General features: G+C 30.7%; 1 protein-coding gene across 1 annotated transcript in view; it reads right to left on the bottom strand.

Annotated features, from left to right (window-relative positions):
- LOC126774437 (collagen alpha-1(XV) chain-like) overlaps positions 1-26,463 on the bottom strand; it is a 161,627-nt gene that overhangs the window by 8,071 nt on the left and 127,093 nt on the right. The window contains exons 5-18 of the mRNA XM_050495965.1: positions 14,368-14,439; positions 14,084-14,134; positions 9,338-9,422; positions 7,976-8,022; positions 6,435-6,545; positions 3,441-3,455; positions 2,905-3,060; positions 2,561-2,758; positions 1,943-1,972; positions 1,097-1,264; positions 834-951; positions 632-718; positions 387-424; positions 97-309 (exon numbers count right to left, since the gene is read on the bottom strand). Of these exons, the coding sequence (XP_050351922.1) occupies positions 97-309; positions 387-424; positions 632-718; positions 834-951; positions 1,097-1,264; positions 1,943-1,972; positions 2,561-2,758; positions 2,905-3,060; positions 3,441-3,455; positions 6,435-6,545; positions 7,976-8,022; positions 9,338-9,422; positions 14,084-14,134; positions 14,368-14,439 (1,389 nt within the window). The remainder of the gene's footprint in view (positions 1-96; positions 310-386; positions 425-631; positions 719-833; positions 952-1,096; positions 1,265-1,942; positions 1,973-2,560; positions 2,759-2,904; positions 3,061-3,440; positions 3,456-6,434; positions 6,546-7,975; positions 8,023-9,337; positions 9,423-14,083; positions 14,135-14,367; positions 14,440-26,463) is intronic.

The following is a 26,463-nucleotide window of genomic DNA, read 5'->3' as shown; positions in this document are numbered from 1 at the left end:
AAAGCAAGGCTAAGAGCGAAATTAGACGAATGTTTATGCTTACAACAATAAGCTATTTAAAATTTCCAATTGATTCAGCATATAATTCCAATTTACCTTGAGAGTAAAGATCTCAGCACCTGTAGCTGAAGTTATGCTAACTGGACCCGGTGGCCCTCTTTCACCTCTTTCGCCTTTAAGTCCTGGTGATCCAGGTGGACCTGAAATACCGGGCATTCCTGATGGCCCAATATCACCTCGTTCACCGGGTTTGCCATCTTTGCCCGGAAATCCTGGAGTGCCATCATTACCTCGGCTTCCCTTCTCGCCCTAATTGTAAATAGAGAGATAAAAATCAATTAAAACAAATAAATATAATCATTTTATAATTTATATAGAATACTTACCTTTTCACCTTTGTCACCCCTAGCTATTTGTCGTTGACCTAAAATGATATTTAAGTTCAATGCAAATATTCAAAAATATAATTACACATGACAACCCATTAATTATTAACGACATTAAATATTCCATTCTTAATATCACTGCTTTAAACATGCATAGAATATCGTTTTATTTTATTGATTATTGTTTTTCTGAAATAGAATGGTAAATAACTATGATTCATATAATATACCATGTATATACGTACTAGACGCAAGGAATCCTGATTCTTCTGAGGCAATTAGTCCAGTTGGCAATGTTGGTGGGCCAGGTGGTCCCGGTGTTCCACGCTCCCCTGAAGATTAAATAACAATTGTTTTGAATTATTAGTATTACATAAAATTAACATCTGTTTTAAATTGCAAAATTTAAGAAGTTCATAAGATTTCCCAATTTTAGAGCTTTTTTACCTTTCTCGCCCTTTTCTCCTCCTCTACCATTGGCACCTGGAAGACCAGGGCGTCCATCAAATCCGGGACCACCTCTATCACCTTTCAATCCACGGTCACCTTTGGATCCAGGATGTCCCTAAAAAAATATATTACGGCATTTATTTTGTAATTACATAAAAATTATATAATTATTATTTTACGTTAACATTTACTATAACTTAACCTCTATTTTTAGTGTAAAATAAAATTTATACTTCTTATTTTCTTTAAAGACAACTTACACGATCTCCTTTGGATCCCGTTTGTCCTATTTGTCCTCTTTCTCCTTTCTGACCAGGGAATCCTCGTTCACCCTGCAGACCCATTGGTCCTGGCTGACCTGAATCTCCTTTTGGCCCTGGGGCACCAGGTCTGCCAATAGCACTATCGTGAGATCCAAACAGCGACTCCTGAAAAATATACGTTCAGTTAGTTATTACTATTTTAAGCTCAATATCAATCACTCAATCATCTAAAGATTGTTCGAAAGTAATAATAGTTTTATACTCGTAACCAATACTAAGAAAAGACGCGAAATTCGCTGAAGTAATAAAATAGTCTAATGTATTTGACGTATATACTTAAACATTTCCCAAGATAGACATCAATTTCAAAATATAAAAATTTACAATATTATTTTTAGTATATTTAATGTAACTGTAAAAAGCTTTATAATTAATTAAAATTAGAATGACGTAATATCATATCAAAGATAACATTACACAAAGAATCTTCAATCTAAAATTGAAACGATTTATTCGACGAAACAGAAATTATTTTCAAATTTACTCAAACTTTTAGCGACGAAGGCTGAAATAAATTTTCTTATCTTCGCGTCCTCGATGTGTATCTATCAAGAATGAAAAGTCGTTTTCAAAGTTTGTTCAAGTGGTTTGTTTACTGAAGTAGACAATCCTCGTTTCCAAAAGACATTCGTTTCAGTTAACGTTGAAATGACGTTTAATGTAAACGAAATTGACTGTTAAACAATCTATATTTACTCTTTTAAGAGAAAGGATCTCTTTTATTTATTCTCGCGAAGTCTTTATTACTTAGTAATGTTTTTACACATTTATGTAATAACTTACCTTATATATTTGTCTAGGCTTCCAATTTGACTACATAAGCAGATATAGGTAGCATGAAAATATTAATACACAATGATAAATATGAGTAAGTAATGTAGCCTGTAAATGTCCCAAAGCTGGGCTAGCCTCTCCATTTGAATAGAACTTTTGGAGCTTATGCCACTACGCTGCTCCACTGCGAGTTGGCGTACATATGGCAGATTTATATCCGACACGCGCACATTTCCTCACGATACTTTCCCTCGCGCCGAGCACGAAATGACTTATAAACACATATTAAGCACATGGAAATTCAGTGGGCTTGAACCACCAATTAATTATCAGTTAAGATTAACTTGTTCTACCCACTAGGCTATATTAGCTTTTATGATGAAAATGCTAAATATATTTATAAATATATATACACACATATATATTATTAATATATTAAGAAATAAAAAAAAATCTAATTCTTTATAAAGCGCAGAAGTCTGTACTTAAATGAATGTAATGGAAAATAGATTAAAAGCTTTAACAATAAAACAAGTAAGCACGTTATTACTACATTTGTAGATACAACAATACAATTTAAAATTATATATTCAAAGTATTTGTATAGATATTGTCATTTATACTTACATCGAAATTGCTGTAATCAGATGACCTTGGTGGACCTGGTGGACCGGCTGGACCAGGGATACCTGGTCTGCCGTCTACACCAGGCTCACCCTTTGATCCTGGTTGCCCTTCAAGACCTCTTGGTCCATCGTCACCTCGATCACCTTTTTCTCCACGCAATCCCATAGGTCCTCTCTCACCAGGCATACCTGGTTGGCCCTGTGTTTTGATTGAAATAAAAAGTGACTTAAATAAAATTCATTATTAAAATAAATATTATTAACTTGTATATGAAATATTTTTCGAGATTTTTCATACGTAATGCATAATAATAATAATGCACCATATTTTGAAATAATACTCACAGCGATTCCTGGTGCACCAGTTCGCCCATCAGCTCCAACCATGCCAGGTGGACCGGGTGGACCCTGCAGCTCTGGAGCACTCTCAAGAAGTGCTAATAAAACGCTCGAATTGCAACCACATTGACCCAACGATGCGTAGTTTTCGCCAAATATTTGCTAAAACCATAAAATATTGTATTACTGATAATGGTGAGTTTAAAATGTATATCATGTATGTAACGATTGCTGTTATTTTAGGTAATGGCCTTATTCCACTAAGCTGCCCCATTGCGGGCTGGTATGTGGCAGAATTTCAGTGAAATTAGACACATGCTGGTTTCCTTACGATATATTCCTTCAAATTTATTTCTTGATGAATTGTAAGCACAAATTTAATACGAGTATATGAAAACACAATAGTGCTTGCCGGGCCTTAAGCCCGTCTGTTTGTTTAGTATTCTTAAACATAAAAAAAATACAAAAATTTAAATTTTATTACCTGAAATTATACCATACGTTTTTAAAGTTCGTGAAAACAATCAAATGATTATACATACCACGACCCTGTTCTTCTATTAAAATCCATGAAAAGCGGGGGAAAATACAAACAGATAAATATAATACTTAGAAATTATGTAAATTCTAAGGACAATAAAACATATTATAACGATTTAAAATATACATTTTTTTAATCATACACTTTAAACCAAAGGGAGTTGCAGCGTGTCGTGATCATGAGCTATTTGAGTTCTGTTTATTAATGCAGAGAGATATTAGACATATTGTATAAAATCAATTTTTTATTTAAAAACGTACGAAGACTGAAAATTTCCATACGTAAATTATAGTAATTGCTTAAAAATCGAGAGAAATTTTATATGTAAAGAAAAAATATGTTTCTATTGATATTTGTTCAATAGTATAATACCTGCATTTCTTATAGCACATTGTATTTGCTCGTGTAAGCTTATTAACCACAGTAGCGAAATAGTAATACTAAATAAATTATAATATAGAATATTTAACTTTATTTTTGGTCATGAAATTGAAGACAATGAAGGAGAATGTCGCCGATGTGAATTTCAATAAGGGCTGATTTATGTTACTCAATAAGTGTTTTTAGAGATGGCAAATTGGGAAGAAATCATGAAGGTTTTTTATTCAGAGAAATACTTTGTTATTCGAGAGAAAGAATGTTATTACAGACATCTTTTGAGTAAAAAAAATTAATTGACATGTTTTTGCGTCACGTTATTTATCTTCCAGTACATAAGACGAGTATAGTTGCGTTACCTACTCTTACTCTTATATATATTTAATTGTGATACAAATGTAAGTATTAATTGATACATGACAAATGAATTCACAGACTATGCCTAGTCAATCTCTTATAATGTAAAAAAAGCTTTTATTTAAATTAATTTTTAGTGGGTGTGGGCCGAATCTTGCAACTGTAACTTAAACCAGTTAGACACAACCAATTAAGTTAAATTTTGCTCTTAAATTTGGTAATGATGGCAATACAAGCTGCTTATGGGGGGCATTGCTAGTATACTTAAAAAAATATATAATTAAGCGCAGTTTTAGTAAACGGAAAAAATGAGAGGTTACACAATCGTATTAACAAAACCGTCATCACCTATAAATGTACTTTAGAGGATGATTAGTTAAATAATTACTTATCTTCTTCTTTCAAATGTTAAGAAAGAAGAAAGAGAAAACCTAGTGCTGAATTTAACATCCGCTAAACAATATTTATAAGTAAGACCGATTACGTTTAGTGCTCACTTAGTTTTAGTCAGACACTAAATGAAGAAGTTCATCAATCAATGCAATCTTTTTATTTGTACATTTTTCGATAGCTTCGTGCTTATTACAATACTATATATTCTAATTTGTTCATTTCTGTATACCCATTAAAAATCAATTTTTCATATGTCCAAAATATAAAAATGTAAAAATATTATATGACTTATATAACGACGAATGTTTATCTCGAAGCAAATTTATTGAAACATTCACTTCAAGCAACGGTTTGTATGGAAGTTATTTCAATGGGCTATTCAGGTCCGGTTGATACGCCTACGTGCAACGCGGCCTCTTCAGTTGATAATAGCTCCAAGTTACATAGAAATGAGCAAAAAGCGATTAAATATTACACAATATATATTATAAATATCTTAATCTGTCCTCTGCGCCGACGTGGGAACTTAAAACTCGATGAATGAATGAATAGTATAAGAATAGAAAAGATTTAATATAAAACAGCAGTAACTTTTTTTATTCGTAACACGTTTAGTCGCCTCATGTGGTCCTAATCTTGTAACCATATCAATACCTTCCTTTCTTTTATTCTTTGAACCAAACTAATATTTACATAGACGAGTAAGCGATGCTCGCAGGTTAATGGAACACTGTGGTCTAGACTGCACGGGGGGACTTGAAACGTTTTCACAGTATTATCTTTAACATCATACATCTGTTAAATAGTTACATATTTAACTCTTTTTAATAGAATCTGAAGCTAGTTTTAAGCTGACTATGCATTTCCTTTGAGATAAAGAGTAATTGGTGTACGATTTTGAATAAAAAATGTATTGATTTTGGTGAAAAAATATGTTATATTAATTTTTTTTCTACTCTTAGTTCGTTTTCTTTATTTAAAACACTTTAGCTCAAAACCAACCAAACAAAAAGAATCAATTCACAGAGCAGAAAAAAGACACTAAGCCGATTTAGTCTTTGTCTATAATATAAATATAAATCTTGTATAATTTTATATACATAATATAATTATTATAACGTAAATAGCAATATAAACTGGCTAATAAATATTTCAACGAATGGTCTAAGTAATCTAGTAGTGTCCAATGCAAACATTAACATTATTAATATATAAATAAGTATTAAATTATAATATATCTGTAATCTTAAAGTTTAGATTGTGGTACTGTTGTAAAAAAAATCATACAGACTCATTAAGATAATGTTATTCAATTTATGGACAAAGTGCAATAAAGGTAACCTAAACTGTGAAAATGACGTATACCTTATATATATGTGCGTAGATTTGTCATTATTTATATAAATATACCTATGTATATACCGTACATTTACGCACCTCGAATATGACCCATGTAAAACTCGTAGTTGTCTAAATTGATGACATTCAGCCTTACTTATAAACTTTGCTTAACGGATGATTAGATTGAAATGCTGTGTCTTTTCTTTCGAATTTCAAATCAGTGTTTAATAAAACAGTAGCTAAGCTAAGTTTATTTGTAAAGTGGTTTGTTATTCAAATCTAGATGTGTTGTTTTTATTTATATATAACGTTTAATATAAGTAACAATGAAACAAAGAAATGTTTTGAAATAAATAATAACATTATCTTAATATTTTACAAATGCCTTTTTATATATATATATATATATATATATATATATATATATATATATATATATATATTGCTTATTGTTACTTGCTACTAGCTGTAATTATAAGGTACTTCGTAGTTGCAAATATATTTTAACAATAGCAAAACAACTTACATCATCACCAGAGCCTGACATTTCAGTAGTCGTTGCAGTTCCTGGTTGTCCTGGGGGACCAGGCGGCCCTGGTGGCCCAGGTGGTCCACGTATTGACTCCCCTGGGGGTCCCTGGAGATAAATATAGTAAATAATTAGCGTTATAATAAAGATAATTATTAAAGTTTAAAACTTCAAACAATTTCATTTAGTGATTTTTTTATTTTAAATCATATTTGTCTAGAAAAATCTCAAAGTGGAAGAAAAAAAAATAGATACGGATGTAATTTTTTATTAGCAACGTTTTATTCAATCACGTAAAATAATCGGCTTCAGGCGCAACTGCTATTAAACATTAATGATCAGACAGTAGTAAGTGTTCCATAATGACTCTATATCATGATACGGGTGTGAAACGCTTCTTTACAACCCTACGACATCATAGTATTATTTGATTAGAAATCTTTATGAAAGTTATATTGCGAAAAATTAGACACCCAAAAGAAAATATATAAAAATAACCATAGCTACTATCAAAATAATGAACATTCAAATTAATAATAACAATATATTTCTTTTATAAATTTAACGAATATTATGAATCGGACCGAAATTAGAACATTTGAATCTTAACCAAACATTTAGCGATTCATTTCGTGCTCGATGAAGGTTGGACCATATCTTAATAAGATTATTCTTATTATTATTATTACATATGAATCCCATCGACTCGCATTGGAGCAGCGTGGTGGAATAAGCTCCAAACTTTCTTTTTAATAGGAGACGAGGATATAACCTTATTACAGCCTGCAACAGCCTTTTACTTTACATTTCATCATACTAAAAGTTTAAATTGTAGTATTACATTTGCACTTAATACGTAAATATTAAAAAGTGAGGCCTACCTAAGTATGGCATTAATATGTACACATATTTCATGTCTTGACTTATAACAATTAAAATGTTGAAGACTTTGTAAGATATGTTAGTCTTCGTAAGAAATGTCTTTGCTCGCTTAAGTGCTAAGTATGAAACTCAGTTGTTCCGGCACTTGTGCTTTTAATTAAGCTGCGAGGCAATTTACTTGTACTTCACACCAGACCAAAGTTATAGTTTGTATTATAAGCGGATGTTACCTATTCAGACTTTTGAGGTCTTTAGCAATAAATACTAATATCTTAAATTTTATTACTGAAAATGTTTTATTGCGACACGTGACTTTATATAAGAACGTTTCACATAAATTTGACCTTGATATACTTTCATCGAGTCAAAAGAGTTTCCATTTTTTTTTAAACTTGTCTTATCCGTCTCGTAGCCTGTAAAGAGACGTACAGTAGGTGGTGCTCAGACAATAAATCCCGTGGCAAAACAATGGAGGGTGGCCTTTGTGTGAAAACTGCGAATTTTGCGTTCCGATCCCACATGTTTGGTATCTGGTGAACATACACATTTGTGATCCATTTGTAAGCATTTTTTTGCTTTATTTTTTATAAAGATAAGTGCACAAATTTTTATTATGAAGATTGAAAATGAAATAAGTTATAAAAGTTGAATCTTGCCCTCGGTCCTCGATCTCCCTTTTCTCCACGAAGACGTAAGGGATATCCTGAAAATAAATAGTGTAAAATTAATAAAACGAAATTATTTTATAACTTCTACAATGCAACTTCCTCTATATTTCATTAAATTTATATCTATATATATTATGCTTATGATTTTTAGGAGCATATAGGCTTCATTCAGGCCCGATACTAGTCTCTTATAAGTATTATAATATTGTCCTCCATGACCGCTTTCAGACATCGGATTTCGTTAATCAGTTGGCCAGGACTAACCTAACTAATAATCCTAACTCAATAACTAAAAACTGAAACTGTTAACTCAATAACTTATTTCGACTTACTAACTTATAGTATTAGTTATACGTGAAATGAATTCGAACGTGATCATTTTATTAGGTATTACTTTATAAAAGTATAGTATCGAAAGTAACGATTCAAACTAGCGAATAAATATTTTCGTGAAACAAAAGAAATAGTTGTATAGTTCCATCTCTTTTGTTACAATAGTCTAGAAATAACTTTACAACGAGGGCTTTGCAAAGTTCAAGCATAAAAATAAAACGATGTATATATTTAAAGTATTCAAAATACTTTGCATTACAAGAACTTGTTATACTTATAGCATACAAAGCTCTGAAATCCTAAGACATATACACAAAGTTGTAGTTAGTAGCGTAGTGGGTTCATAAGTCACCCTCTATAATTACGTATCGCTTAAAACAAACAGTCGTTAATCCGCGCAAACACTGTAACCGCACGAACTCGTCTAGTTGTAGGGTAGTCCCTGCTAATATGTTTTTCATATAAAATAATGCGCTACATAATTTTGGTATATATACTTATGTCAACTGAAAAACGTCTATTATATATTATTAACAATATTTAAATGGATTAATTTTGATTGATGTAATTATAAAATGTATTTTCATTTGTGTGGTTTAATGGAGGCTTAAACTTGTTTTAACTGTAAAAAGTTCAAAAATAGCAGCAATAAGTCCAGCGATTTCAAAACAAATGGGCTGTGGAGCTATTCAGTGAGAAAAAACTTGAAACTAGAACGCAAAAAAGTTCGTGAATTGTCAGAAAGTGATATGCGACATTGACCATGACAATTATAACATTTGAAGAATACACATATCAAAATAGTAGAGTATCGAACCGTAAGTCGGTTGTCAACATTTCACGGGTGAGTAATGAAGTGAGTTCTTTCAGAATTGCATGTAATAAAATTTAAACTCACACAAATAAAACAATTGAATACATAAGCGTACTTTACATAAACTTAAAAAATATATGAGAAGTATTTCCTTGTTTTAAGTAGGAGGCTTAACGTAATGTAAACAAAGAGTTATTGGTTACCATCTAAGCCGGGTGGAGGTGGCGGAAACGGTGGTATGGTGCCGTAACGACCAGAGCCCTCCGCGTCGCCTTCTTCTTGGTCCACCTGCGTCCGTTTATGTTTTATAATTAGCGATATTCTTTTACATAGATATTCGTTAGTAAGGTTATTAGTTTAACAAGTAATAATGCATTCTTTGAGCTTATGTGTTTCGTGTTATTTATGTTTATATAAAATGTTTGTGTTTTTTTATAAAATAAAAAAGTATGCTTTATTTGCCATTCCTCTATGTAATGTAAATGAATTGATTTTACTTAAGATGTCATTACATTTTTAGTTATTTATTATATTAAATATTATAAGATTTATTTTGTCATTGTAAAATCATTTAGTATCCCAGAAAGGATCTATGTAGTTACAATGGTTAACGAAACTCGAAAAGAGTCGTTAGTGAGTCGTTAGCAATAGTCTAAGTTTTTACTTCATACAAAGAGTTGAGTATTTGTAACATGTAGATGGAGCCTTATATAATGTTAGTAGAAAATATTTGGTTTGACATATTGTTTGCTTTTTTTTTCTCCAAAAAGGAGTGATCGAGATACACAAGGACCTTTTTTTGTACAAACTGGAAAAAAAGTGGTTTTTTTCCATTTTATAAAAGTAATATCTTCTTTCAATTCTTATATATATTTCAACTAAATATTATTATTGAACTATTTTTAGTGATATCAGTTAATCATATTTTACCAGCTTTTTATAATCGTGTTATTACATTAAAACAAAATTAATTTAGGTTAATTTCAATATTATTAGTAACTGCAATTGTTTTGAGCCGACTACTCTCTATTAAATTAATTTTATTTGTTTCCAATTTTAATTATGCTATTTTTGTATAGATTATAACATATTGTTAGAAATACTTTTTATTATTTCATTTATTGATATAAAAACACCATCGGCATATACACAAAAATAACAACAAAATATTATTATAACAAGCTAGTATTTATGTACTTAAAAGAATATATTTAAATCTTAAGCAGAATTAATAAATAATAAAATTTATTACGTATACTGGTGTATCTATTACTTCATACATTATACATGCATATATTATGTACGAGTGTGGAATGGAGTCTGAACAACGAACATATATTATATTTTCATGAGTATGTCAATATGTAATATTCGGAGATGTTGATTACGTAAGCGGAAATGAGATACGTACGGAGTACGATATTTTGTTCTCTTGAATATTATGGGAGGATGTATGAATACGAATTACGTAAACCTTCAATTCTGGCTTGTACGCCTATCTAATGCGCTGTATGTAAAATAAATATTCACTAATGTACGACTTAATTTTGAAACCAAAAAATTTTTAATAATTTCAAATATTTAAATGCTTTATTTAAATTCACGTAGGAATTTTTAATGGAACTAATTTATTTAGCAAATGTTGTATTCGAAATGTATGTTGTCTTCGAATCGAATCGAAATTATGACGTCATATCTACTGTTTTGAGTTTTACTGGATTTAACGGCAATAACCAATATTAATTTACTTGTAATTGTTGTTTTTTTTTTTTTGTTAGAATAACAACTCGATGTTTGTTACGCGTACGCCGATTCTTAAGGTCAATACCTCGAGAATATAAAAAGGTTTTAAATTGATAAGAAAATTCTATACTTCTAGTAGTAAACACATATATTTTATACAGGATATTTATATAGTAACATTACGACGTTAAAAAAATATAAGGTTCAGAATACACTTTTGCATAATTATTTTTATTTATTTATTAAATTTATCTGTATGTTACATTTGTAAGTTATCATCTGTAAGTACTTATAAAAACATAACCTTTAATGAAATTCCTTTCGAGAATTCCATTTTAGTTAAGTGTCGAAGCCATAGTTGTTTAAATGTTTAAAGCGATAGGAATAAAACAATAGATTAGACAAGATTCGCTTCCGACTTAGCTAAGCCAAGAAATCCTTTCTGGGGCACAGTATTCGTTTCTATAATAGGATTCCAGAAAAGTAACAGAAAAAAAAACAATAGGCAAATGTCAAGAAAAACTATTTCGTTGCAATTAGGAAAATAAGCGGTAGTCATTATTTTTTTACGTTTTACTTGGACCGCTCGGAAAGCTAACCTCATGCCGGCAAACTTAAATTTCACGTATTATATTTTAATAATAAACAAGCTGTGTTTAATTTTGTTCGGTTTGAATAAACAACTTTGTCAAATTCAGAAACGATTCTAGCTTTGAGAAATTTAGTTCAGAATAGAACACAGTACAGAATTTGATTTACTATGATTTGGTTACTTTACTTTGACTTATTCCTAACAATCTCCAATATGAGCTCCAGGGTGAGCTCACCCTACCAAGATACATTTCGAAACATTTATAATGCTCGATGATTAAATAAATGATGATTAAAAATGTAAACATGTACATTTTGATAATGATTTTGAAACATTAGCTAAATAAGAAAAAACCTCAAAAACATCAAAAAAACATCAAAATCATTTGATTTATTATTGAATCAAGAATAATAACATTCATATACAATGATGACGATGATGATATATGATCTGTAATCGTTAGTGTGCACTAGACCTATGATTGCCGCCCCACCTCCCTGACATATTTGTTTGCACGGGGACCTAGTCCGTTTACATTTCTCGTAGCAGAGTAAATACGTTGGCTATCGAAATTATTTTGCGGTATTTTGTACACTGAACTTAGGTCCCTATAGGTCATATAGTATAAAAGTAATTTATTCATTATATTAAAATTAATTTTTTTACATAAAATTTCACAGCTCGAATGAAACGTTAATTTCTGATGATGCAAAACAATTGACTAGGTTTCAAGGAAATTCATGAACGTTAACGTTATAACATACATTATATGTATAATATGAAATATTATGTACATTGAAATTGATTTTGAGTTCAAATCCGGGCATGCAACAGACTGAGTATACATTGTGTAGTGAGTGAGTAAGTGCTTAATTTTATTTAGGATTTATTTTCTTTTCAACGATTATTGTGAGATATGTACAGAACGAATGAATGTTAAAAAAATGAAATTCGTAATTGAATAGAGAAAAATGGCAATTTTGTTTCGAATCGATTTTTTGTTGTTACAGTTTAATTGATAGCGTTTCCATTTTACATTTGATTAGCTAAAATTGACTCGTAAACGTTGAAGTAGGTAAAGTACTATCGAAAATTCCGGATTAATAATTTTAAGCGATATATATATATATATATATATATATATATATATACTCAGTATTTTCCGTTTTAATTAATTATATAATCTGTATTACAAAACATTATTTTCGTAATTATTTAATTAAAGTTTGACATTTAGATTATTTTTTATAATATAAAGATTCTCATCTGTCATATAATAGAAATAATACTTTAAACGGGAACAATGCAGTATTGTAAAGCGTGCGTTGACTCGTGTTATCTTTGAAGATAGGACCTTCTTTAAATGATAAATATTTGTCCTTATGACTTGTTTGATTGTTCAGAACTCACCGCATTCTATGGTCATAATAGACCACCATTAACAATTAGTGTAGCAGCCGTTTGTTGTTAACGCTGCAGATATTATATAATTTAACATAATTGTTCAGATGTATTTTTTATTATTATCTTACATAAATATTATATAACCTCTTTTTTATGCCATTATGTTACCAAATATTTAATTTATAATCATTACGTATAAAGAAACGAAATTATTTATAATATTTATTTGTATAGTATTAATATATACCTGTTAGCTTAGTTTTAGAATTTATGTTAATATTGAAACGGAAATGGAAACATAACTTCGCACAATTGTTAAACAAAGCGTGGTCAATATTAGACACCCACAATGCATTGTGTTAGTAGACGTCACGATTGTAGTTAGTAGCTATACTGTAACACATGTTATACATACATTCTATTAATAATTTAAAAGTACTCAATTCAAAATGCGTATACATTTTTTAAAATATCAGACTAATTTTATAAATGTGGATGTGTGTCTGTTCGTTAGCTCATCACGAGTAAAGCCTACATTGAACGTAATGCGTCTAAAGTGTCGTAGGAGAATGATCTGCAAGGGCTTGCAAGGCTGGCACAGCAGCCCAGTGGATGGCAGCAGGACAGAGTGGTCGTTCTCTGACTGCGGCCAAGATCCATTTTGGATCATCGCGCCATGCCAATAAGTAAAAACGGTAAAGAAAATATTTTTGACTCGAATGGAGCCGTGAGGATCAGCTATTTAATAATATTTTTTAATATTTTTATAGAATAATACACTCCATGGTTTCCTATACCTAATGTTGTAATAAAATGTTGAAACAAACAACCGATAATTGGTAATAATGGTTTTATACCAAATTTAATTAATAGTTTATTCTCTTCATCTTGCATTTTTCGTTGGTGATTTTATTGTTATATCTCGAGCTCGTATTATAGCAAGATAAAATACTGTATACTAGTTTTTAAGTCAAATCATAGTGGCTACTGGACCTATTTTGAGATCTTGTCTCGTAATTAAACAAGAAGTTTTCTCAAAATCGGTACAGTTGTATTTGCGTGATGTTCGAACAAACAGACAATTAACACTTTTATAATAGAATATAAAAAAATACAATTCATTGATAAAATTATATCGATGTGTTAACGAATAGCTCAGCGTTTGGTGAATTGAAGCGAACATAGATACTAAAAAAAATCAAGTAGTCACCAAGAAATTGTCAATATCTATCTCGTCGCCCTCACTGCTTCTGTCTATTTCCTGTAGAAATTTTATTAAAATGTCGTTGAAGTAAATTGGACTTTATAATCATTTTACATAAAATATAAATTAAAAAATAATAAAAACTATTAAAAATAAAAGAAGCAAAACTCTAATCCAGTCAAAACATTTAGTTTAAAATAGTGTTGTAATTTGTGTTATTTAAAGTTTAAATTTGGATCGTTCTAAAGATTGAGATACATTGGAATGGATAGTATAAAAATGTAACTTACCTCAAAAGTATTAACGCATTGCACCTCAGCTTGAGAAGGAGATCCATAGAGCTTCAGTTCTTGAAACGCACCCTGTATAATTAGCACTGTTAACACGCGGCTCCAATGCCTCATATTAATTGCCATTTTATCGATCGTAAATTTTATTCGAAATACGAATATTGTGAAAAATTATTACAAATCTTTTGAATACATTTTTTTTTTCAATAAGTGTTCCAAATTTGAATTTAATTGAACAGTCCGTGAAGTTGCGAATATTTTTGATAAGGGTTAATTATTATTAGTGCGTTTAATTAATTTATAAACCTTTAAATTGATCATATAAGAATATAATTAAATGTTTTTATAAAAGTTTGATCACTTATCACTAATGTTTTTATATTTATTTTTTGTTACATTTAAACATAGGTACGTATTCCACGCATGCGTGCGAGAGCGCGTGTCAATCAACGCGTGCGCAGCGACGCACTAAATTTAAACTGAACTGAATCGCAGGATCGTGGTCGTGACCAGTGCAAATTGGCACCTGGATCACATACAAGCAGTTAAATACAACACCGAGACCGTAGTTCATTTATTTCTGGCATCGATGCTCTTAGTGTCGCTGTCATAAGAGAAGATGGATAACATTCCTTTCCATTGCAATAAAACCTTTTTCATTTATATTTTTTTTTAATATTCGCCCTTTGTTTTATTCTGTTTCTATAAAATGAAATCGTACAATAACGAGCGGCTTTATAGACTGAAATGGATTCGAATTTTGTTAACAAAATATTTGGACAAATTACTTAGTTCGCGGTTAGCCGCCTTTGTGTCTTTTGTGAGGCTCTTTCATAAAAGCATAATAATGGTTCACCTTCAAAAAGGTCAGGACGCTAAACTTTTAAGATTACTTAAGAAGAAAATGAAAAATTGTTTAATTCTCAAGTTTAAGTACAAAATCCTGTATAACAATAGATACATCCTGGATATTTTGATATTGTTTGAAAACTCATTAAGTCATTATTTTTTTCAAAAATAAATAATAAAAAGTATTTATATAATAAGAGCAATACTTGATATTGTTGTGTTCCGGTTTGAAGGGTGAGTGAGCCAGTGTAATTACAGGCACAAGGGACATAAAATCTTAGTTCCCAAGGTTGGTGGCGCATTGGATATGTAAGCGATGGTTGACATTTCTTACAATGCCAATGTCTAAGAGCGTTGGTGACCACTTACCATCAGGTGGCCCATATGCTCGTCCGCCTTCGTATTCTATATAAAAAAAAAAAAAGTATAAGCTATTCATAAATATCTCGATACGATTCCTATTCAAAATCCCACAAGTCCAAATTATTGTTACATGTCTATTATTACTTTATGTATTAATACTTTTTAATACAACTAAATGAAATCACAAATAAGGTGGACTTACTTCATTCTCTATCAGACAACCACAAAACGAAAAAAAAATTAAGTAGGTGTGTATTAATACTTTACTTTTGCTATAAAGTGCTTTAATTTCTGCATACATAATGTACTTACATTCTTCATTTTATTATATACATTTAATTTCAAAAATACTTTTTGAGTTTTTTTTTTTTTCAGAATAAAATATAAATTAAATGCTATAAATTCTTAAGAAGCTTTAAAAAAAAAAAAAAAAAATACGCAATTTCTTAAATACATTTCTATTAGGTGATTACAAATTACAATTAATACGTAAGTTAGATTCAATTGTTCAACGTAATACGGATTGTCTACCGATGTTAAAGTCAATGGTTCGATGCCCTTGCGCTATTGTCGTCCTCTGCAAGCGAGTTTTACTCAAGTTTGAGAGGAAAATGGAATTAGGAATTCTTAAAAACAATCCTAGTTACTCTCAATATCTAACCGTATATGTAAGTAAAGTAAGTATTTCGTTGCCTTGCATCTGGCATATTAAAAACGGAACATTATATACACGGTTCTAATTGTTTATTCAAACTATATACACCAATGTATATAATTGTCGTATTTCTGTATTATTATTCTCCGGTTTCGACCCCAACGTCCATTATCAAACAAGACTAACCAAATGCGCAATAGATACAGCTGTAGTGCATGTGTGTGAGGGATGAGGTAGTAGTAATTCAATATGACCAGAGATGTATCAGATGCAGGATTTACAAAGCTGCATACGTGCTTTTCGAGGGTAAAACTACCAACTTCTTAACTCCTGGATACTTGACATAATCTAGATTTGATTTTAGGACCGTTACATTCGCCTTATAAGATAACTACTAGATAAGATTTAAAATCCGTATTTAAGGTGATTCAATACAGACGCATTGTTAACCCCGAATCCGTATAAAGGATATTTATTGACTGGACTTTTTATTATATTAGTAGTGGCTAAGCGCGGTTTCAGCTGGTAAAGGCAGGTAAAACTATTCTATTATGTTAAATAGCCTATATCCTTTCTCAAGAATAGCAAAGAAAAAACAAAAAGGTTTTTTAAATCTGATATAACCGCTCCAGAGATTGGCGCGTTCAAACAAAAAAAAAAAAAAAACAAACATACATTTTGTTATATTAGTAAAGATTTAAATGCTATAAATAAATAAACATCGATCAAAGATATTTATTAACTACATTCCAAATACCTTGGGACAAAAGTGACATTCCTTTGAAGTGATTAAGATTTAGCTAAAACAGGAATGCAATATAAATACTCGCAGATGTTGGAGGTGTTAAAACTCATTACAGACGAACTCTCCCCTCTGGGTCTCTTTGATACGGCTTAGTTGAATCTGAGAGAAGCACGGACTAATTACGACTAAAACTAGACCGACTTCCGAGCATTGTACTAGGAATTCAAGTGTTGTATTCTGCAATATTTGGCTTGGAATTCTCCAAGTAGGAAGTGCCTTAAATGTAGTTGTTACACATCGAAATATCAAACTCATATTAAAAAATTAATCGAATTTGACTTCGTTTTCAATTTTTATGTTGTTTAATAAACGAATTTCAAAATTATTTTAATCGTAAAAATGATTCAAAAATATATTCATAGAAATGTTTTTGTCAAGTTAAGTAGTTTGTACAAGTTATACGTTCAAAAGCTTTCTCATACATGTTAAACCGATGAATTCAAAAGTCAATTAACGGAGATCTCTTCCTATTATTATTATCTATAGTAAAATTAAGAACGCAATGAAGGATATACATGCAATTAAGGAATGGAGAAATTAGTCCAACGCTTAGTTTCATGTATATTAATTTCAAGTAAAGTATCGTTGGATATTTCTTAAAAATGATAAAAAGTTAAAAAAAAAACTTTTAATTGATGGGACATGCGCTTTTTAAATCATAAAAAGTTTGTCTTTTTTGTGTAACTATATGTGGATGATTCCGAAAATAAATCATTGCGTAGTAATATTAAAAAAAAAAACTTTTTAAGAAATATAGTTTTCAATGTCGTCTAATTTTTAATACATATTAATAACGATATACTAATGTATTTACATACATTAGTTCAGTACAGTAACAGCTTGTAATGTCTGTGGACTGCTGGGCTAAGGCCTCCTGTCCCTTTTGAGAAGAAGGTTTGGAGCTTATTCCATCACGCTGCTCCAATGCGGTTTGGTAGAATACACATGTGGCAGAATTTCAATGAAATTAGACACATGCAGGTTTTCTCACGATGTTTTCCTTCACCGTCAAGCACGAGATGAATTATAAACACAAATTAAGCACATGAAAATTTGGTGGTGCTTGCCCGGGTTTGAACCCACGATCATCGGTTAAGATTCACGCGTTATAACCATTGGGCCATCTCGGCTTTTTACATACATCAGGTACACATTTTTAAGGAGCAAGGCAGTATCTATAAATGACAATCTTTCTAACAAACACTATATACAGCTTTTATATATATAACTTTGTATATATATACAAAGTTTAACGCAGGTGATACTTCAAGGCATCTAGTATTTATATACTTATGCAGCAAATCGATTAGAAGGATGGAAGGATGTTTCAAACAAAGCCTGTCGAAAGATAAAATGTCAAAGCCGTAACAAGACCAAGCAAGGATAAACTACTAAAGCAGGTCAGTAATATTGTTGATAGCTGCTTCAGAGGTAGCAAAAAGTAGGATTTAATTATCAAGTGCATTCAGACTAGCGTTAGAGTTAAACAAAGTTGAAATGTTGAGCTGGAAAGTTGCCACTACTGTGTCGACGTTAATTATACTTGCAAAAGAGAAAACTAGATAGTAACTTAAGATTCGATTGACGCCTTCAAAGTAGTTATAAAACATTTCTTTTACTCAATAGTTAAATAATAATATTATGTAGCTTAAGAAACTGCGTAGATCACATGGATTTTAAATATTTGTTGCTTATTAAGTATAAAGTTGTGCGCAGATTTATAACAGATTACCTCCAATAATTAAAAATTGTAACTCAATGCAAATGTTTAAATCTAAAATAGCACAATATGTTATAAAGACTTACTTTAATTTATGTACACACCTACTATCAACGTATTGTTTACCAGTTCAATTATTATTTTCTTTTGTTTATACTCGTAACGAGATTACTTTTTTATAATTAGATTAATATCATATTACATTCACAAGATTATTAATATAACAAGAACGACGAACTACCTGCATAATATTTTCTTTTAAATTGTAAACATTTCTTATGTAAGTGACTGTTTTTGTCTTTTTGAGGAATAAATGTCTATAAACTGAAGTTACGATAGAAAACACAAATGTATACATGTTAAATAAGGAGGTAGTGCAATTAGTAACTACACTACCTACCGCCTTTGCACTAAACCGTCCTGAGTCAAACAACCATCATTTATACATGCAAAATCATTAGAAATAAAATATAAAAAATAATTAAAAGCTATTAAAATTGTGAGAATATTACATTATCAATTTCAATACGTGAAATACGTGTTCTATATGTAATGTACTTTGAAATACTGGGTATTGCAGAACCAAGAAATTCAGAGGGAATATCCTAATTTAAGCGTCAACCGCAGGTTCAAATTGAAACAAGGATCTCTTGGATCTAGGATTAGGTATTCATCAACGTGTTAGGGACGGGGTGACAGATGCTAGGTATAAAAAGTAACCTTTGTCCTTCCTTGAGATTCAAGATTGCTTCATACTAAAGGTGTAACCGTCAAACCGTAAAAGACATACAGACAGGCAGAGTTACTTTCGCATTTTTAATAAGTATTTTTTTTATTTGGTACCTCCTAGTAGTAGCAGTAGTAGTTCGCTCTTCACCTCTAGTTTAGTTAAATAATGATAGCACTAATGAATCAACCTTAATTCCACTTCAATTTTATAATTGAATACTGGTGGAAGAGCTTTTAATGCAAGCTCGTCTGGGTAGGTACCAACCACTCTTCAGATATTCTACCGCTAAACAGCAGGACTTGGTATTGTTGTGTTCCGGTCTAAAGGGTGAGTGAGCTAGTGTAATTACAGGCACAAGGGACATAACATCTTGATTCCCAAGGTTGGTGGCGCATTGCCAATGTCTATGAGCGTTGGTCACCACTTACCATCAGGTGACCCATATGCTCGTCCACCTTCCTATTCTTTAAAAAATATATTTAAAAAACAGAAAATAAAACTCTTACGTAATCCATCACTTCCACATACTCTTATTAAACAGATAATTTTAAATTACTCAAAGACTACTGTAGTTAACCAGCCAATCGGTTTGTAATATAAAGAATGCTTACAAATGTAAATATTTTCTCAAGTAAGTATCTAAAATATTGTTATTCAGAAACGTTAACTCTTTTTGATCTATAAAATTACCTACTTACTGATTAATAATAAATATTTTTATATATTTAGAGTACTAAAAAATTGATAATATATAAAAAATACTACCAAGAGGATACATATCTCTTCATTTTAAAATAAATTGACCACTCATAACAAAACATTACCTACATTGTACTGATCGTATCGCGAACATTTTGTCAAACTGTACGGAAACAATTTTCACATTTGCGGGATTTTTAATTAAAAATACGTACAACGAACGTATACGTGAGCATCTGATAAGCACACCTGTTCTTTAAATTTAGACCTTATTCTTGACGCAATAAGAACTAGGAGTCTCTGTTCATGTGTTCTCTCTTGTCTCGATTTTCATAGTACTGAGCTCCAAAGGCTTAAAAAGTAATTCCACATTGCGAACGTTTTATTGCTGGACAGGGGCGTCAGTCTCGGCGTTTTGTTTCGCTGTAACGAGTTCGCTTTTAAAATAATAATTAAAATGATCAAAAGTAATAAAATATAATTATTTGTAAGAAAGGAATACTATTTTTTTCATTACATTCAAGAACGTGATATTCACGCCTGTCACGTCAGTAGTTTAAACTGTCGGGTGAAACTGCGAAGCGCAGTTACCTATATATTAATACTATATGTATAATAAATCTTTCTTCGAAACGTGCTGCATTTTCTGGTATACGTTTTATGCATTTGTTATTTTTTATGTTGAATATGAAAATGGTATATCCGTAATACCGGGTTTTAACATTAATTAATTCTTCATAACATATATCGCATGTTGAAGTGGCGAAGCGTGTCATGAGTAATACAAATGAGTCCTGAGACAAGGGGACGTGACAGATTAGTATTGGATCTTTTATCAGAGAGCCTCACACAAGGATAAATGTCGAATGGGTTTTCAGAGTAGTATTACTAAGAAAGGGCATCTTAGAATATAATGACTCGTATGTCTAGTGGCTTGCTAGGCTGCAGACCTCATAGTCCCACGTCCAAACTCAATGTCGGGCCAATAAAAAGTTATTTTGTCAGATATTTTCAATTTTAACACAGAGCTTATATAATTATATCGGTGTGATACTATTCACCATTCACAAAATTTAATAGGTAGGCAAATCATTTATTGTATATAACATATTATATAATATGTACAAGATGTATTTGAGCAAAATAATAACTCTTAGTCGTTTCTTTTGGGTAGAATCTACATTGCGAACCGGTTATAAGTTACCGTTCAATAAATCCTTTGATATGTTTCAGAAGTGCTTTTTAAAGTCTTCTTACATAAATTATATTCAGACTTGGATTTATTGTCGATACAATGTTAGATGACGCTATAAACAAGCTATTAACAAATTCTATATATATTTTTGTACTAACTTAACGTACATGTGATTCATATATACGCAATTGAATTTAGTACAACTAATGAAGATAACAAAATCTGGAGCTGATATGATTAAATATATTTGTTATTATATTTTATCATTACAAGTAATTCTTCAATATTAACATAATAAAAGCTGTTAAAATGCGATAGGGTTTTTTGTGACTTGTACGTAATTTTTTAATATTTTATTATGGCAATAATAATATCAGAACAGGTGGCCGGGCTACCCCTTTTATCGACACGTTTGTTCCGCAATGAAAAATATCTGCAACGGTCCTTTCGACCCGCGATAAAATAGAAAATCCGTAATGACGTGAGCCAGAAATAATACTAATTTTATCCCGAACATGATTTATAAGGGTTCATACGAACGAGATATTCAACGGCCTGCACAATGGTTTTGACATGTAAATAAAATTGATAGCTCGGCTTTTTGTGGATTATTCTAAAACTGAAAAATTATTGACATTCGATTTCGTTATAAAATTTATTACACAAGGAAAAATCTGAACACTTTTATTATTACAATAACACAAAGAAAATATTATTTGTGATTTAAAAAACGTATGGCGATGACGCAAATGTGAATATATGAAAAAACTATTTATTGCTAAAATAATACTACTATGTACATACTATAAATTGCGAGAAATACTACGATCAGCATAATAATTTTTTTTATTGTCAAACATCTCATAAGATAACGGAAGTCCATAATCCTGAATATTTTATTTCAGTTATTTTCAAGATTTATTAGGTTTACAAGACAGAGGTAAGTAATCTTAATAACTTTATTAAAAAATATAAATGATAGGTTCAGCAATTCAGGAGCTAAGTTTTCTCTACTGGTAACTAACTCACAAACTTATTCTTTTAGCTAAAAGGTGAAACCATCGTCTTTTCGTAGTACAAAGAGTATAAGGAGAGTATTATACATTTATAAATAAATTCTATCAAAAGATATAAAATGAATTCCTCTTTTAATTATTAGGTCTTTTTCGCTTCCAAAATAGCCTTTAATTCTTCATTTTTCACTTTGGTCTCCGGCTGTCCACGGGATCTGAAGGCCGAAATTTCCAGAACGAAAACTTTGAAACAAAAAACGTACTGTGCTTTCTTTTGCGATACCAGCGCCGTACACATCATTAATCCTTCGAGCTGTTTCTGCAGCACTGGTGCCACGGTAGAGCTCGTACTCGAAAATGTACCTATATTTCATGTTTTCCATTGTACGGTTATAAGCGACGCCAAAGAAAAAATAATGAGGAAAAAACAAATGAATGACTGTTTTCAAAACTCAAATGTACCAAATAAATGAATTTAAAAAAATTGAATTTGGAATTCTTAACCAAAGAGGAGATATTTCAGATCAAAGTGGTCAGTACGACAAAACGCTAATTTTACGGACCTAATATTAACGTAAATGTAAAATCTAGTCATTAACTTTTCAATTAATATTGTGCTATGTAATTTAAGCTGCTCTTCATGTAAATAATTATATACATAATATATTGTAAAGGATTTTTTTACCCACAAAAATATGTTTTACTTTATAAACTTAAAATTATACTAATTTCGTATAAAGCGTCCATACATAAAAACTACATTCATAATGTAACCATTTTTCCGATTTTATTTTACAATTGTATGAAATCTGTTTTAAATAGAGACAATCATCGTTGAAATAGAAAATAGTATGTAATGAAAGTCACCACACAAAGATTAAAGGCACCATCTTTCCGAGCCATTTCAGAAAACATACGAATCCCATTAATTTTATAGGTCGCAGGATTCTTATTTAATAGCCTTTAACTCGAAACCATTTTACATTGACCTGTTCTTTCTTTTTATGTAGTATGTACATAAAAGCCTAGAAAAGTAAAGTGGCTTGACAAAAAATACTTGTAAATTTTCTTTGTTTCAAAAATAAGTCTGCATAAGGTCCCTTCAAAAACCTCGGACGTTTTATGAAATTAATTACTATGTTATGGTGGTTATAATTTTGTATATGCATCTTTCAATAATGAAGCTTTTAGAAACAAAATAAAGTTTATTATTATTTGTTTAATTCTGGAGACGTGCCAAATTAACGTCGCAGATTGTATCGCTCTCTGATGGAAACCATATTCATTCCGGAACATGTCAAATGTTCCTTAATTATATAATTAACATACTGAAAATAAATCGTATGAATGCAGGTATTGCGCTGTTCTTTGCAACTTCTTAAACTTCTATTAGTAAATGCCATATCATGGTAATAGTTTACACTATTACCATGATATGGCATACATACTTTTATTGAAAATACAACATCTCGTCTTATTGCCTTTACTGGTGACAAGATGGCGGGTTCATTTTTCGCCCAAAGGATCGGAATTTCGATTAAAAGGGGAAATGCTGCCAGCAATTTGCCACCTTGCCACGGGGTCATGATTTGTACTTTTTAAATTTTATTTGTATACATTAAAGGCTTTAATGTAAATAATTTCTTATGTAAGCAAAATGATAGAATTCTTCAGTAATTGAAAATTCATAACATTACCGTAAACGTACCGTAACAGCCTGTGAATGTCCCACTGCTGGGCTAAAGGCCATTTCTCCTCTTTTTGAGGAGAAGGTTTGGAGCTTATTCCACCACGCTGCTCCAATACGGGTTGGTGGATTACACGTGTGGCAGAATTTCAGTGAATATAGATAATATTATACACAATATAATATTAGACACATACAGGTTTCCTCACGATGTTTTCCTTCACCATAAAGCACGAGATGAATTATAATCACAAACTAAGCACATGAAAATTCAGTGGTGCTTGCCCGGGTTTGAACCCACGATCATCGGTTAAGATTCACGCGTTCTTACCTATACCATCTTGGCTCTTCTACATAATTCAATCAGTAATTATTAAACGCCTATTTAAAACTTAAGACAATTTGCTGTAATATTATTGTATTGCAGATACGTCATTATACTGTGATTATGACTAGATGACGACATATTGTATTTCACGCCCAGTAATCAAATACTTCATATAAACAACAGTTTTTCGGTTTTAAAATAATATTTTCTGTATGTTATGTAAGCTCTTAAAGAATAGCATTGCTGATTTTTTGTTGACTTCTGTTATATAGCCATAAGTAGTTTTTTTTTTATAGAATAAGTCGTCAGAAGAGCATATGGCCCACCTGATGGTAAATGGTCACCAACGCCCACAGACATTGGCATTGTAAGAAATGTTAACCATCGCCATGTTATGTTAAACATCGCCAATGCGCCACCAACCTTGGGAACTAAGATTTTATGTGCCTGTAAATTCACTGGCTTACTCATCTTTTAAAACGGAACATAATAATACCAAGTACTGCTGTTTTGCAGTAGAATATCTGAGGAGTGGGTGGTACCTACCCAGATGAGCTTGCACAAAGCCCTACCACCACTAAGCTCGCAATGTTTATAGCTTATAATAATAAATCAGATGTTCGTTATTAACGAAGAAGTGAAAATACCTTTCTTGAATTCTAGATAATTTAGTCTGTGTCTTGGTTAATGTGTGTATGCATCACATAAAAACTAGATGGATTTTATTATCGCAATGACGTTCATTGCGATAAGTTATATTTTTCGTCGTTATATGATTGGAAAAGGTTTCCAAGAAATAATCCAATAACTATCTAGCTAGACTTTGTTCCTATAGTCTCAACAAAAGTATGTTATATTTGTGGATATTTCAAATAATATCGGACCGCTTGTAACTCGGTATACGTGACAGACTACTTTTAATAACAGAATCGGAAGCATTTCATTTCAAAAGTATGATAAATATGACCTTCAAATTATACTTCTTAAGTAAATAATAGTATTTATTCGAACGTGTTTGTTCTTGCTTGTCAATAATTTACTTTGGTACGGTGATCAAAGGTAAACGAAATGCTGTAATTTTATATATAAGCTGTCCATATTTATTTGTTTTTAAATTAAACATGCGAGTTGCGAGTGATATAATATTATAGTTTTCTTTTTCTTTTTGTAAAATCCGCGATATATTATTTATAATTTTTAAATTAATTTTTATTTAATTTTGTATTTTATAAAAATGTCTGTACAAATTTTATGTATATAAATTATCAGTTACTTTTAATGAAAAACTATGATAATTACAAGATTTCTAAACAGTAAATAAAAAAAATTATTATATTATATAAAGTAGTAAGAAAGTATTATAAAAATTAAGTCGAGTCAAAAAGTCGACTTCTTATTGCGTTAGGGCTCTAAATAAATTGGTTTCCCTTAATAACGGTTTAATAATAAGGGACGGACATTTCGTTAACGGAGTTATCGTTTCGGTTCAAAGACTTTATATTTGGTTTTCATTAAACCAATATATTACGATCGTCGGTCGTTTATTTCGTATAATAGTGATTTGGGACAGATCAGATGTGTGTAAAGGTTATATTATTGTATTTTATGGATCGATCACCCTACTCTTGTACAATGAAAAATTTAGTCACAGTGAGATATCGGATTGTTGCGAATTTATTTCGGAAAATTTCTTGATACGCAACACATGCTACATACAAAGAAGTACGTAATTACAACAATAATAAATAAATAATAACTCCTGTAGCTATTATATTACTTACAGATAAAAAATAAGAAATCGGGAATATAGTAAATATTGTGACTGAAATAACTTTGACAAATGAATGAATAAGATACCATACGATACAAACAATAAATATTACAATATGTATTTGATTTCGATGTGATCGATACATTTTTATGAGGCAACAATCGTATTGTAACAGTCATATAACTAGTAAAAGATTTTATTTTTTTATGTTATAGGTAGGTGGACGGGCTAATAGACCAGCTAATGTTAAGTGGTCACCCCGACCCATAGATATTGGTGAT

Source organism: Nymphalis io, chromosome 16 (assembly GCF_905147045.1).
Source record: "Nymphalis io chromosome 16, ilAglIoxx1.1, whole genome shotgun sequence".
NCBI classification, from domain to species: Eukaryota; Metazoa; Arthropoda; class Insecta; order Lepidoptera; family Nymphalidae; genus Nymphalis; species Nymphalis io.
The sequence above is the reverse complement of the archived record's forward strand: the minus strand, read 5'-3'. Positions and strand labels throughout refer to the sequence as shown.